This window comes from Carica papaya, chromosome 1 (genome assembly GCF_054855325.1).
Source record: "Carica papaya isolate Zhongbai chromosome 1, ASM5485532v1, whole genome shotgun sequence".
Classification (NCBI taxonomy): domain Eukaryota; kingdom Viridiplantae; phylum Streptophyta; class Magnoliopsida; order Brassicales; family Caricaceae; genus Carica; species Carica papaya.
In genome coordinates this window covers 22,000,713-22,016,905 of record NC_142309.1, presented here as the reverse complement: position 1 = coordinate 22,016,905, position 16,193 = coordinate 22,000,713, and the positions used below count along the sequence as shown (strand labels likewise).

The 16,193-nt window shown below is 33.4% G+C and overlaps 1 protein-coding gene across 1 annotated transcript; it reads left to right on the top strand.

Annotated features, from left to right (window-relative positions):
• Window positions 1–13,287: 13,287 nt before the first annotated feature.
• On the top strand, window positions 13,288–15,824 carry WRKY7 (WRKY DNA-binding protein 7). The gene is made up of 3 exons (XM_022047906.2): window positions 13,288–14,609; window positions 14,735–14,860; window positions 15,283–15,824. The coding sequence occupies exons 1-3, from the start codon at window positions 13,768–13,770 to the stop codon at window positions 15,443–15,445; spliced, it is 1,131 nt and encodes a 376-aa protein (XP_021903598.1). The 5' UTR covers window positions 13,288–13,767; the 3' UTR covers window positions 15,446–15,824.
• The last annotated feature ends 369 nt before the right edge of the window (window positions 15,825–16,193 follow it).

The following is a 16,193-nucleotide window of genomic DNA, read 5'->3' as shown; positions in this document are numbered from 1 at the left end:
CATTGCAATCAATCTTGTCTGTCCAATTGCACCTAAGAAGGAAACGAATTTGGACTATTCATCACAATTGATCTCGATCGTCCCATTGCGCCTAAGGGAGAAATGATTCTAGGACATCCACGCACGCGGGATCGATCCTGGGTCGTCCGATCGCGGGGCGCGCGGATGGCCAGCGTGGACTCTCGTGTGGCACCGACATCAGCATGCCTTGCCACGTGGCATGCCCCGATTCATCGAAGCTGTTGAATGGGCAGTCCTACGTGGTCAAACTTTTTTTTTTACATTTTGACTCTATTTCTATTTTTTTTTTAAAAAATACACAATTAACTTAAATTTTTACATATTTTTTTCCAAATTATTTTTAATCTCGTTCCTAATTCATTTTTTCTTAAAATTTTAATTAAATAAAAATAAACTAAATTAAATAATTTTTTTAATAAATAATTTAAAAACATCTACTACCATTTTTCAAACCTGGGTATTACAACTCTCTGCCTTAGAAAAATTTGGTTCCTCAAATTGGTCACTCTCCCACTTAGTCGAACAGTTGGGTAGTACTGGGCCCTGAAGCTTGATTCCAGTTTCCAAGTGGCCTTTTCCTGCGTAAGGTTCTACCATTAGACCTTCACGAATAGAATTTATCAGTTGTGGAGTATTCTACTCTTTTGGTTTATAATGTCAACCGGTACCTCCTCATAGAATAGATCTTCTTAAAGTAAAAGGGGTTCGTGGGATAGGATGTGTTAGTGGTACGGGTTATACTTGCATAACATAGATATGTGAAACACATTATGAATCCTATATAGCTCTAGAGGCAGTGCCAGTCTGTAGTTGGTCGTACCAATCCAGTATAAGATCTCAAATGGTCCGATGAACCGGAAATTTAATTTTTTCCTCTTGACAAATCTTCTGAACACCTTGAAATGAGTGACCTTAAGAAATACTCGGTCACCTTTTTCAAATTCTAAATCCCCCTATAGGTGTTCATATAACTTTCATGTTTGCTTTGAGCTATCTGGATGTTTTTTTTTTATCTTCACTATCTTGTCTGTAGTCTCCTCTACAAGATCTGAACCGAACAACCTATCACCCACCTCTTCCCAACAGATCGACAATCTGCATGAATGGCTATACAATACCTTGTATAGAGCCATGTTGATACTTGTCTAGTAACTGTTATTGTAGGCAAAATCTATCAAAAGTAGGTGATTATCCCAATGGCCCTTGAAGTCTAGAACACAAGCTCGGAGCATATCCTCAAGTGTGCGAATTGTCCTCTCTGATTGTTCATCGGTTTGATGGTAGAATAGGGTGCTAAAGGACAGTTTCATTCCCATGATTTGCTAAAAATTAGACCAAAACTGAGAAGTAAACTTGGGATCTCTGTCGGATACCACTAACATGGAACTCCATGTAACCTAATTATATATCGGATATACATTCTTGCTACTTTATCCAAGGGGTCTATCATAGCCAAAAAGTGAGAAGATTTGATGAACCGGTCGATAATTACAAAAATGACATCATATCTTGAGCGTGTCTTAGGCAATCCTGTCACAAAATCTATTGCGATATGTTCCCATTTCCACTCCTGCATCGGTAATGGTTGAAGTATTCCACCTAAGCGTTGATGCTCTGCCTTTACTTATTGACATACTATACACTTGAAAATAAAGTCGGCTACCTCTATTTTTATCTATCTCTACCAAAATCGGGGTCACATATTTTGATACATTTTAGTACTTTCAAGATGTATGACGAACTTGGAGTTGTGAGCCTCTGTTATGATATTCCTCTTTAATTCACTGTCATTTGGAACACACACCCTGTCTTGAAACTTGAGCAATCCATCAGTAAATACTCAAAATTATTGGTGTACTTCCTGTTCTGCATCTTTCTTGAGGGTGGCTACGGTGAAATCAATTAATTAAACTTTTGTTATTCTCTTGATCAAATCAGGTTGGACAGCCAGGTGGGCTAAATATGTAAATCTCTATTGTGTGGCCCCTATTACCCTATAGTAATAAACCATTAGATAAGCTAACATACCTGCACTTTTTCAACTCAGCGCATCAGCTACTATGTTGTTCTTACCTGGGTGATACAAAATATTACAGTCATAATCCTTGAGGAGCTCTATTCAATACTTCTGATGCATGTTCAAATCATTCTGAGTGAATATGTACTTCAAGCTCTCACAATCAGTAAAAATCTTAGAAGTCTCCCTATACAGGTAATGGTGTTTGGTCTTCAAAGTGTGGATAATGGCGACAAGTTCTAAGTTATGGGTGGGATAATTTTTCTCATGACTCTTCAACTACCTGGACCGATATACGATGACGTTGTCATACGGTATTAAAACACAACTCAACTACAATTAGGAGGTATCACTATAAACTGTATATCCACTTATCTCACTTAGTAAAGCCAATACATGTGCAGTAGTCAACCGCTTCTTGAGTTCTGTAAAACTCTTTTTGTAGTAATCGTTTCATTCAAATTTAACATTCTTCTTTATGAGGTGGGTCAAATGAGCAGTTAGGCTAGAAAATTCTTCCACAAACTTGTAGTAATAATCTGTCATTCCTAAAAAATTACGAATCTTCTTGACTGAAGTCAATTTCTCCCATCTGACTACTGCCTTAACTTTTTTGGAGTTCACTGATACCCCATCCCTTGATATGATGTGTCCTGAAAAAATAGTCTGCTTGAGGCAGAACCCACATTTACTCAATTTTGCATACAGTTTCTTCTCCACGAGAACTTACAAAACCTAAATCAGGTGGTGAACGTGTTTCTCTTTACTCTTTGAATAGAATAGGATATCATCGATAAACACAATAACGAACTGATTTAGGAATTGTCTTAAAACCCTGTTCATCAAGTGGATAAAAATGGCTGGGGCATTTGTAAGTCCAAAGGGCATAATCAAGAACTCATAATGTTCGTATATGCTTTTGAAAGCTATTTTGGAAATGTCTTCTGCCCTGATCTTTACCTAGTGGTAACCCGAACGCAAATCTATTTTGAAGAAGACCTGGGCACCCTACAACTAGTTAAAAATGTCATCAATTCTGGGAAGGGGGTATTTGTTCTTGATCGTGACTCTGTCTAATATCCTGTAGTCGATAAAAATAATTGTAACGTCTTGTCTTCTTCCTTTACAAATGTAACTCTAGCACCCCAATGAGATACACTATGTCAGATGATCCCACTGTCCTGTAATTCATTGATCTATTTTCTCAGTTCTTCCATCTTGATACGGCTTATACAGTAAAGGGCATCGAGATAAGCTGGGTGCCAGACTGAAGATCTATGGTTAACTCAACTTCTCTATCAACCCGTAGTACGGGTAGTTCGTAAAGAAACACATAAGAGAAATCTCGAACTACCGAGATCTCTTGAATGCAAAATTCTTTCTTACGTTTGCCTAATGTAAAGAAGATAACAAAGTTAAAGCAATATGTAATAAGGAAATTACCATAAGGAAATAACATTTAAAATTTTTATTAACTTGTAAATAGCTCTCTGTTATGAGGGTTGAATACAAGTTTCTTGTGAAAGTAGTATACAGTAGCGTAATACGCTACTAACCAGTTCATCCCCAGGATTACATCAAAGTCCCCCGTGTCAATCTATATCAGGTCCATACTCAATTTCATATCTATTATGTCTATGATACAAACTTTAAATATAACCTCCCCTAATAATGTCTTACTTCCAGGAGTAGACACAGACAACACAAAATCAAACCTTTCCGGTGAAACATTTTAAGTTTGGTATAAAAGTGTGCGAGACAAATGAATGTGAAGCACCAATATCAATAAAATATGTGCAAGGTAATTACAGATAGCGTACGTACCCTGTATCACGTCCGGGTTGGCTTTAGCATCCTATTGAGTGAGGTTGTAAGCTCTATCTGGATAGGAGATCTGACCTGATTCTGATTTCGCAGGCACTCTCTCGCATAGTGTTGGATACTCCCATATATGCAGCAGGTATTATTGAGATGATAGTAGGGTCGGTCCTCATGATCCTTACCATAATATTGGAAAATCTTACCGTGTCCTATTACCGGAGCTTAAGGAGGAGCCTGAGTCACTCGCCTAGGCCTCTTGTTTTTCTGAGCCGGTGCAGTGGGTGCTAGTCTATGGTGTGAAATTAGGGGTCTAGGATTTTCCGCTGCTGGATGAAATATGTGAAGGTTCTTCTCTACTAGTTGTGCATTGGCCAGAATAACTGACTAGGTACTGAGCTCAAATACGTATAGCTGCTGTCTGATCTCAGGACAGAGGCTCCACTCAAACTTCCTTGCCTTTTTACCTTCATCCATCATGTTCTCATGGTTATACTGGCCAAACTCTAGGAACCTTCAAGTATACTCCAACACAGTCATATTACCTTAGACTAGGTGTGCAAACTCTAGTTCCTTAAAATATCAGAGGTGTTTTAGGAGGTACTCTGCATTGAAGGTCATCAAGAACTATTCTCAAGTGACTTGAACAGGCATGGTGCCCTGCTTGAGCTACCATGTAGAGGCCTAGAACTTAAAAGGATAAATAAATTCATAAATTAAATGCAAAACGATTAATAGATTTAGGATTTATATTTCTTATATAATAATTTTAAATACCCAATAGAGTTACGAGAATATTTTTTCTAAAAGACAAAATGAAATTAAAGAAATAAAGCAAAAAACGAATAACTAAACATCACAAAACAACCTTCACTAGTACTTGAAGGGAGTCCGGATAGTGAACTACTCATAATCTACTTTTGCTAATCGAGATCTGAATCTTGATTATCTTTATTTGAAATAGTTAATAAAAGAGTAAACTGTACTAATCTAGTAAGAATATCACACTAATCACATATACTGAAAACTCAAGATTGGTAAAAAAATCATAAAAATAATAAATGGAGCCCTTACTTTATTTAAATACATTTAAAACTTGAAGACATTTATTTAATACTTACCATAACGAGTTTTTCAAAGACAATCTATGAAATTGCATACCCTTATCACTTTTCACTTTTACACATAAAAGAATGAGAAACAATAATTTTCATTTTTTACCTACTTACTGGTACCCTTAGAGGTCCATAGGGGTGTCTCCCATACTCGTGAATCCAATATCTAATTTTACAATTAATCGGCCGTCCTCATACCCCGTTCGGTAATGGGTACCAAATATTTTATCGCCTCAATACCCCGTTCGGTATGAGAGTGAACTATATCTCTCAAGCTTTTTTGGTAAGAAACTTTCTAGTTCCGTCCGACTGAGGTAATGTTCACCGTAGGGTTCTCTTTGTACCATACCTGTCGGCCATTTCTCTGGATAACTAGTAAGTCTTTCACATACATATTTTCATCAAAAAATAACTAACAAACTCATACCAATATCTCATATCACATTCACAAATCAATTAAACTACATTCATGCTTACGGTATATAAACAAAATAACCAGATAAATTGATAAGACTATTGAACTATAAATTAAGAACATGTGTTATACGAAAATCAAACAAGTAGGACAATATAAAAAAATAACAGGAATAAAGACAATTATGAACTAACCGGTTTTGACTCCACTAGTAACTTGTAAGTGTTTTTAGGATTTTCTAATTTTTTATGAAAACACAAAATTATACATCATTAAATCTCAATTTACGACAATGGAGAATAGGAAGAGGGATCCTTACCCAGATCGGTATTTCGAGACGTCGAGCTGTCTACTATATCTCCTAATGAGTACCGGGTTCCCTGAATTTTTTCTATGGAATCCAAAACACTAGTCATTTATCTAAAAGTACCTAAAAAAATCTAAAATCGGTGTCCAAAACTCATTCCGACAAATTTTAGGGTTTTGTCATGCGGCTCCGCCGTGCTCCACACTAGCTTCACCATGCTTCAACGCCGGCTTTGCCAACCATGGCGGCGATATGCCTTATACTGGCCAGTTTTGTCGATTTTAGTCGTATCCTTGTAGAAAAATACGTTACGGGCCTTGGTTGGCCGAAAAATCACAAAAAAATGAATCTATCGGCCGGGGGGGGGGAGGACCTGTGAGTGCGGCAGCTCTGCCTGTCCTCCTTCGTGGCTGAGATTCTTTATTTGAGTACCCTACACAAAAATAGACGGTGAACACAATAATCGAAAAATTACGTGAAACGGGAATCAAGAAGGGGCTCATCAGAGGGATTTTGGAGTTTTTGCCTTGGCGGCTCCATCAGACTTTGCCCGCAGTTTATGGCTCACCTAACGTCCCTCATTCTCTGGTTTGACCACTAGAGTGCTTGGAATCGAATTTCGAGTGGTAGAGAGAATTTTACCTTTTTTGGCAGCCAACAATGGCTCAGGTACAGCGGCGGTCGGCTGTCGGCCTCTTTCTCCAGCGTCTGGTTCTTCTTTTTCGGCGGGGGCTGACAGTTAAGGTTCGAATTTCCGTGTGATGTAAAATCTTTATACTCATCCTACATTGATCTGGGCAGTCCATTACAATTGGTCTTATCCATCCCATCGTGTCTAAGAAGAAAACGAATCTGAACCGTTCATCACGATTGATCTCGATTGTCTGATTGCACCTAAAGAAAAAACGAATCTAGGTCGTCTACGCGCGCGAGATCGATCTTGGACTGTCCGATCACGGGGCACACGAATCGCAAGCGTGGCCTCCCGTGTGGCACCAATATCAGCGTGCCTTACCACACAGCGCGTTTTGATTCTTCGAGACTGCTGAGTGGGGGTCCTACATGGTCGAACTTTTTTTTTAGTACTTTGACCCCCTATTTCTAATTTTTCTTTCAAAAATACTCACATAACTCAAATTTTCATATTTTTTTAAAATTATTTTCAGTCTCGTCCCTAATTCATTTTTTTTGAAAATTTTAATTAAATAAAAATAAATTAAATTAAATAATTTTTTAATAAATAATTTAAAAACATCTCAGGCCATTTTTCGGGCTCGAGTATTACATAACAAATTTAGATATTAGGTTCACGAGTAGGGAGATATCCCTATGGACTCCCAATAGTCCCAGTAAGCAGGTAAAAAAAAGAGAGAATAACCGATTTTACTCACTTGTACATAAAATAATAAATGTTATATAAGTATTTGTCTTATAGGTTAGTTTTGAAAAATTCGTAACGACAAGTATGGAAATAATATTTTGATATTAAATAAATTTACTAATATTAAAGGTTCCATTAATTGTTTTGTGATTTTTACCAACCTTTATTTTCCATATCAGTGATTAGCGTAATATTCTTACTGAGTTAGTTTAGTTCACCATTTGATTAAATATTTCAGATCAGTAAGAAAGTTGTTAGTAGTTTACCTTCTGGACCTCTTCAAGAGCCAGTGCAGGTTAATTCCTATGATATTTATTTATATATTTTAAATCACTTATTTGCTTCTTTTTACGAGCCACTGTAGTATGAACATTTCCGTAATCCTATTGGACATTCTAATTTACTTTCTAAAAAATGTAAACTCTAATATTATTGTTTGCTTCCGCATATTAAAAATACAAATTTATTTCCTTTAAGTTATGGGTCTTTACAAATAAAGTTTGACTAAATAGATTTATGTGTAAATTCTAACAACAATCCAATATGCAATATATTTTTACCCTATTTTTGAAATCTTATTTGTTAGTTTTTTCATTTATTTTTTTCACTTATCTATTTTATACCTTTCCCCAATGGCTCTCAATTTTCTGAATAACTCATACAATCCTTTCTCAACCAGCATCATATTCGAAAACCACCCTCAAATTTTCACATGTCTTGCAAGGTCGTCTCTATCCTTCAGCATCTTTGTTTTCCTAGTCTCGCATTTGCCATATTTAACATTTTATCCATTAGTTAGTTGGTCTTATTTTTGTTAATTAGCATATGCATTGTTTGTTACCAAGTCTGTTCACATCATATAAGATTTTATTATCTTTAATAAACCAGAATGGAGCGGGTTTCAACGTAAATTTGCATGGTATGAATAAAAATATTTTTTATGAATATGTTTGGAATCTAATAGTTATCGAGACGATATATTATGCACTTAAGATGAATTTGATTTTGATAAAATCCGCACATAACTCATTTTGTTACTATTTTTATACAATATTAAAGTTATTTGATAATTTTTATATGGAGAATGGATTCTTTAAAGTAATTATGGATTGTTTAATTTTGTGCTTTGAGAATGATATCTTTATTTTGTTTTATATCCTTGTTAATTATATTTATGTTTAACTAAAAGATGTATAATTATAAAATAACTGTGAAACTTTATTTTAATCTTTGACAAGATTTTGTTTAAAAATAAATTTTGAAGTCAAACTATGTGAATAACCAAAGAAAATTTATTTAATTTAAAAAAGAATCAACTTTTTATAAATAAACGTGTAACTTTGTTTTATAAGCTTACAAATAACTAAATATACATATATTTAATCTCACACGCACATATATATATACACACACACACACACACACACATCGATTTAATGGCCAAATCGTTGGCATTTCGAATAAAAAATACGAAAAATATGAAAACTGTAGAAGTTGAATTTTCATAAATGTTGACTTCACCCATGTGAAAGGTTTCATTGTCAGGATCTATAAGCTTTTTACTTGCAATCCAATTGGAAATTATGAAAATAATTGCATATATTTGAAAATTTGTAATTAAAATTAGATAATGTTGTATTTAAACTAAATATATATTTTTAATGAATTAAGATTTTTTTCTTGTAGATAATAAGTTTAAAAAAAATTATTGAAATTAATAAGATAAAATATATTAATACAAAAATAAATAACTCTGAACAACTTGCAAAGTTGAAAACTAAACTATATTCTTTTTATATGGAGAAAATTATAGGAACATTTATTTTTATTTTTATTAAGAAAAGGGACCATTTATACTTAATACGGTTCAATTTATGTGAAAAAAACATCTCAACTTAATCGCAACAATTATTTAGTTTAATGTTTATATTTGTTAATTTTAAATATATAATATATATTATTAATATTTTTTAATTTACTAAAGATTTTTTTTTGGATCTTGCGTATTTTATTTTTTTATTAGTATATGAGTATAGTAATGTTAATCTAAAATTTATATAGTAAAAAAATATAAATTTTAAAAATTCGTTCGAAATCTAAAGTAAATTGAGACTTCTACAATATATCTGAATTTATTTAAGAATAAATTTTAAGTTAAAGTTTAAAAAAATATACATAAATATATATATACAAAATTGGAGGTTGTATATGTTTGACTGTAAATTAAATGAAAAAATTCAATTTAGCATAGAAGTATTCCCCATTTTTATTTAAAAATTAAAGAGATTCAAAAAATGGTAGATGCGCTTGATTCTAATTTTCCACCTGGCCTCAAATTGAATATACTTGATGACGTCATTTTGAACGGGGCACCCACGTGAATTTTAACGTCACATATTTATAAAAGTTTATTTGTTCGCAATTTTAACGACAACCGTACATGGAATTGAAACGTTTGTGCGGTTGTTCACGGAATTCTAACGGAATCACGAATTTCCTTATTAAACTAATATTAAAAATTAATTAATTAATTTTATTTATTCAATTAATTAATCATTAATTAACTTAATATTTAATAAATTATTTATTAGTTTTATCATTTTAATAAATTGTTAAAGGTAGGTCATTTGTTTTATTAAATTACTTATTAATAAAACTTATGAAAAATCGTCATTTACTACTTTAATACTGCATCTGGTTCAAATATATTAATTGTTAATTAATTTATAAATTTTAATTATTTAATTAATTGAAATTTACAACATTAACAATGTATTTAATTGTATAATCATTAACATACCATTTTCTACCATTGGGCTTTTCATTGTTTTAGGGCTTTAAGCTTTAAAGAGAGTATATTTTTAAAAAACTATTGTAATTGTCTCCACTTCATCGTTGTTTCAAGTTCAAAAAAGCGGCTTTTAGCTTATAGTTCAAGTTAAAAAAAAAAAAAAAAAGCCCCTTTCAGTTGACAGCTGAATAGCTTATAAAAAAGCCCACTGAGCTTTTGGACTTATAATGGAAAAAATGAATGAATGAACTTAAATTAGACGTGTAAATGGATTGTTTGATTCACTTGATAAAGATGTAACGACTATTATAATTACATTTTAATTAAATCATAAAATTTGGGAATTTAAAAAGTAAAATTTCACCATTAAAAGATTTTAAATTTGAATTGTATTCTATGAATATAATATATATATATATGTACACAGTATGATATATGATAAAAGTGGAGTATTATAATATTTTTTATTAATTGATTATATCATATAGCTTCAAAGTTAAATATTCAATTGCTTCAATTCGAATTATTCTAAAAAATATCAGTACTTCACCACTTACCCACAAGTCTCATTAGAACAGGAGACCCATTTCATGTGTGTGTGTGTGTGTATGTGTGTGTGCGTGTGTGTATATATATATGTATTTATTTATTTATTTTATATATATTTATTTTATTTTTATTCTTTTGTCGGAAGAAACAAAAATCGGCAAAATGTTTGGTAGAATCTTGTATCACGGGCTTGTGTTCAAAAGCATATTTTTTGTTTATTGATAGTCCAAGAGTCCACGCTACTTTTGCAACCCGTGTTGTGTATGAATCACACTTCTGCTCTTCTAAATTTTGTTACTTTGATTTTTCTTTTTTCTTCAATTGAGCGGGTAAAATATTTGTAGACTAATTTATATAACTGTAGTAATATTATATTTCGTTCAGATTTATTGTATATATTTTAATCATTTGATATATATATATATATATAATAATTTATATATTCTACGCATATATATAAATTTGATACTTTGTTAATTACTAGCAAATTAATGCATCGTTATTTGATTGTTACATATAAATTAGGAAAATTTATTAGTTGTAATAGATTAATTTTTGTTTTATATTAATATAAAGAGTTTAAATTTGATATGAACATAATAATGAAAACTATCGGAACATTTTGGATGACTACTCGAGGGTCATGCTAAATTATATTGTTTGGGTCATTCATAAACTAACAATCATAGGATATGTACACATATATTACCAGTTACAATCAAATAATTGAAAGATAAATATTCAATAAGAAATATCAAAATAAAATATTTGGTATGCATGAATTTTAGGAGTTAAACTTAACAGAATTATTAACACTATAAATTCATAATTAGATACATAATAAGATCACGTATTTACATAAAAAAATTATATAAACATAAAATATTTAATAAATAAAGTTATATTATCCATCGAAAGTTTACAAAAAAATATTTTATTTGATATATTATAAAAAGTGAAATCGATTTTAACTTCATGTATAATATATAAGGAAAAATTAAAGTGTGTGTCTAAATATCACATTGAAATATTTTTATGTAATTTTTATTGTGAGTTTTGAAATAATGAAATCAAACAATGGCTTACTTTAATATAGACATTATATTTTAACTGTGTTATCATATACTGTATAATAAAAATTACAAAATAGTTAAAAAAATATATTATGTTGTGAATAAGATAATATATATATATATAACATCATTTTATAAGTAAATAAAAAATTCAAGTTTTATTTATTAAATTTACTATAAGATTAAACTATTGATAGGCAAAATTTTCTGAAGGCGTGTGAAAAGTTGATTAATATTAGCGTGTGAATCTCTTCATTTATGCACCCCCGATTTACTATGGAATTGGATTTTTCTTTTTATTATTATTTGACTTCAAACATTAATAATACACGGGGTGGCCCGACAACATGGAGGAGTATTTTAGGAACTCTCTACTCCAAAATTGAAACAAAATGGACATACGACGTCGTATTCAGTAAAAAAAAAAAAAAAACATAAAATGATATCTTCGCTGATTAAAGAAAATCATAAAATACACCCTGTGCTCACTTATTTCCTTAATCAATAGTAGTATTTAGCTGGGTTATATGCTATTAAGAAAAAAGTATAATTATTTTGTGTTTTCTCAATTTAGAAATATTAAACAGTGTCTCATATATATGTATAATTAATAAAATGCTGCTTTGGGTAAGCATTTATATAGATTGGTTTTTTTTTTTTTTTTTGTGTTGGAGGTCTGTTTGGGGATGATGAAATTCAGAGATTTATTAAATAAAATTATAAGGGTAAAAATCCCTTTCCCACGATCCTTCCTTATTTCATGGATTTGATCTCAAAATGTGGAAAGCCTATGAATTGTTTTTCAAGCAATCCTTTCAAATTTTAATATTCTTTTCCTTTTGTTGGAAGAAACCATGAAATTCGTTAAATGCTGACTACAGTCCTATTCATGGACTTGTGTTCGTTCACAAACGGAATTTTCTGCAAGTCAAGGCGCCCCCATGTTGTGTATGCCTCACACTTTTTTTTATTTTTTAATAATTAAATATTTGATTAATACTTCTACAAAATTATAATTAAAAAAAAATTAAATCCCGTTTCAATATTAATTAATAACAGCTTGTACTGTTATTTTGTCAAAAACTGTTTAGTATTTATCCTAATTTCGCCTTGACCTAACTAATGATGGCGAAAGGTCATAAATATAAAATATATTCAACGATTGGTGTTTCCGTGTTTTCTTATTTTCCGAATTTTGTGTATCCATGCATTATTATCATCGTGTGTAATATAATGTCTTAAAATTTTCATGTTATTTTTCCATAATTTAAGGTTTAAATTTCTTGCTCCTGCCTTTTATAAATATATATATATTTTTTCTGATTAGCTAAATATAGATAGATAAATAAAATGGTATTGACGGGATGATCATTTGATTTTAACGAAAACAAGTTGACCTAACAAAAAATATTTATTTATTTAATTTATTGGCAAATAGTAGTGAGAGGCTTTTTTTCAACGTCCACTTGTACGCAACCCGCCATAAGTCCATGCATAGTCCGACCCCATGCTTGGCGAATTCAACTTTGATGACGCAATATCTCATTATGGGATCTGATCGACGGTGGAGAATGTATCTTGATTTCATCAAATAATTATAGTGGGCCCATTTTGAAAGAAAAAGAATTATAAGAAAAAATTGGGAGTTCTCTCTCGAAGAAGAAAGAATCCCATGTGACTTGTGGGATGAGGCTTTGACGTAGCTTCCGGTGTCCGGTAAAGAAGAAACCCCGTGGGACCCACGGCCTTACCCTCTCTCACTAATGACTTTTGCATTAAAAGCTGTTAAAGGTCAACTCTACCTCACCATCTCCAACTAAACGCCGCTCTCTATGTGCGTTACAGAGTCACCAATCCAACGGCTCACAGCGACCTTTTGACTTTCTCTCTCATAATTTCTTTACACGGTTCCCAACCGGTTTATGCCGTTGCCGGGTCCCGCATTTAAATAGGCGGTCAATGTCCAGACAAAAGTTCGCCACGTGGAGTGATTTAACTGGTTCATAGGGTTGACGGCAATATATGAAAAAACGACACGATGCCTTGCATAGAGAGGGTATCAGTTTGACTCCATTCCCTTAATTCTACCCCTTTTATCATCATCGTCTTCCACCTTGTCTCTCTGCTTTTCTTTTTCGTTTTTTTTTTAATCTTTTTTCCTTCTTTTTTTTTTTTTTAATTCTTGCGGTGCTTTCTTACGGGAGTATTTGTTTTTATAACAAATCAACAATCTAATTGTATTTACGGGTTTGTCTGGTTTGTGGATGGTTCTGGAGAAGGATGGCTGTGGAGTTGATGATGGGTTACGGTGGTGATAGTTTCGCAGCGGCGTCGCCGGCGAGGATGGATGAGAATGCTCTGCGGGAGGCGGCATCGGCTGGAATTCAGGGTGTTGAGGAGGTGATAAGATTGCTTTCTCAAAGTCAACCGAGAGATAAGCAACAGCTGTATCAGGAATCCTCGCCGTCGTCCTCGTTAAGCCCACCGCCAGCGGTGGAAATCAAGGCTGTTGCAGATGTAGCTGTGAACAACTTCAAGAAGATGATATCTCTGCTGGGTCGATCTAGAACTGGCCATGCTCGGTTCAGAAGAGCTCCTGCCGTCCAGATTCACCCCCAGCAACAACCAGAACAGCAGCAGCAATCCCAGCCAAAGTTTCAAACGCAGAGCAATCACCAAGACCCAGGTCCATCTGTTTCTGTTCCGTCGGCCACGTATCATCAAACGACAGAGCAAGGTTCTGCTTTCAGAGTCTATTGTCCAACTCCCCTTCATCGTCTACCTCCTCTGCCCCACAATCACCACCACAACAAGTCCAATCCTCATCTGGGGGTGACCAAGAGCGGATTCGTGGAGAGAAATGATGCTCATGGCACAATCAATTTCTCACCATCTCCATCAATTTCTGCCGCGACTTCTTTCATGTCGTCCTTAACTGGGGAAACGGATAGCATACAGCGATCTTTATCTTCTGGTTTTCAGTTCACAAACCCATCTCATGTTGCGTCCTCTGGCAAGCCTCCTTTGTCATGTTCTTCTCTCAAGAGGAAGTGCAGTTCCATGGACGATGCTGCTCTCAAGTGCGGTTCATCTTCTAGTCGATGTCATTGCTCCAAGAAAAGGCAAGTCGGATTCCTGTTTAAATCACTATTTAATCTTCATTCGATTCTATGTTTTAAGGATATGCATGATTTTGTAACTGTGACTGACTCTGCTTTGAATCCATCAATGGTGCTTAATGGAGCAGAAAATCAAGGGTAAAGAGAGTAATCAGAGTTCCTGCAATTAGCAACAAGATGGCTGATATTCCACCCGATGATTATTCTTGGAGAAAATATGGCCAGAAACCAATCAAAGGCTCTCCTCATCCAAGGTTTGTTCTTCGAGTTCTGAGTTTTGACTCACCAGTCAATCAGTTCCTCTGTTTTTCTTCTTCCCAATTTTTTTTTTAACCTTTCGTACCTTTGAATATTTGTTTGATTTCCTCCAGATTTCCCTTGTTTCTATCGTTCACATGTGACTCGGTCATTTACTCATTTATCAACTCTATTATATTCCCATTTGACCAACAACTGTGAAAAACGCCAACTCGCTTTAATTATTTATGTCGTTTAATACGGCTGTGTTTGTCGTTTACGATTGTGGGGTTCTACTTCCCAATACCTTCCACGGCCATTGACATTTTTAAAATCTTATTAATCAAACTAACACACAAACCGAGTTGACTCAGCCATTTCAAATTGCACCTCTGAGTTGTCTGACTTCTGTTTTTTTTTTTTTTTTTCATATTTTCAGGGGATATTACAAATGCAGTAGCGTCAGAGGGTGTCCTGCTCGGAAACACGTGGAGCGCGCTCTAGACGATCCCATGATGTTGATTGTAACATACGAAGGCGATCACAACCATACCCAACCAGCCGCCGAGATGCCGGCGGCGATTGTCCTGGAGTCATCGTAAGTCAAGTGATCGGACGGTCATCTGAGAGGTGATTTCTCAGTTTAATCACGCCCTTCCAAGACAAGGATTGGGAGAAGACCAAACGATCAATCAATCAGTGGTTGAGAGGCGTGATTAGTCAACGCTAGGAGCTTGGTTGGGTAATGGTAGCTGTTGAAAACAATATAGGATTCCTTTTGATTTTTTTTTTAAATTTTTTTTTCTTTTTTTTTTTTATAAGAAATATAGAAATGGTGGATTCGGTGGGTGTTGTTGAATCATGATTCATGCAAGCAGCAAGTAGTGGGTTCTTTTTTTTTTTTTTTATTTTGTCAATTATAAATGATAATCATATATTTTGCCCTTTAAATATAAATATAATTTTAGTACATTATACAAAGTTTGAGTAACTTTGATACATCCCGATTTAGTTGTTTTCTAATATACAAATCAATTATTATTCTAAAAAAATTATTCTAACTCAATTATAAAATAAATTCAAATGGTGCAACTAAAATTTATAAATTTGTCTAGAGATATAATAAAATAATGTTATATTGGATGGTAAAGTATTATGCGGTGCGCAGAAGTCAAAGGTGGGGGGGATTCCTTTGCCTTTGCCTTTGCCTTTGCCTTTGCCTTTGCCTTGTCCTGTCGCTTTTCTTTTAGAAATAAAAAATCTTGGTTGGATTAGCACTAGCACATTTTCATTGCTTTTGAGCTACATAGCGTGGCGTTGCATTTAAATAATCTCAATCTCAATTGGTCA

Bases quoted from the DNA above. Each gene is read 5' to 3' on its own strand.
- WRKY7 (XM_022047906.2), top strand. From the start codon at position 13,768: ATGGCTGTGGAGTTGATGATGGGTTACGGTGGTGATAGTTTCGCAGCG. The intron at 14,610-14,734 runs GCAAGTCGGATT...TTAATGGAGCAG, and splicing joins TGTCATTGCTCCAAGAAAAG to AAAATCAAGGGTAAAGAGAG. The intron at 14,861-15,282 runs GTTTGTTCTTCG...TCATATTTTCAG, and splicing joins AAAGGCTCTCCTCATCCAAG to GGGATATTACAAATGCAGTA.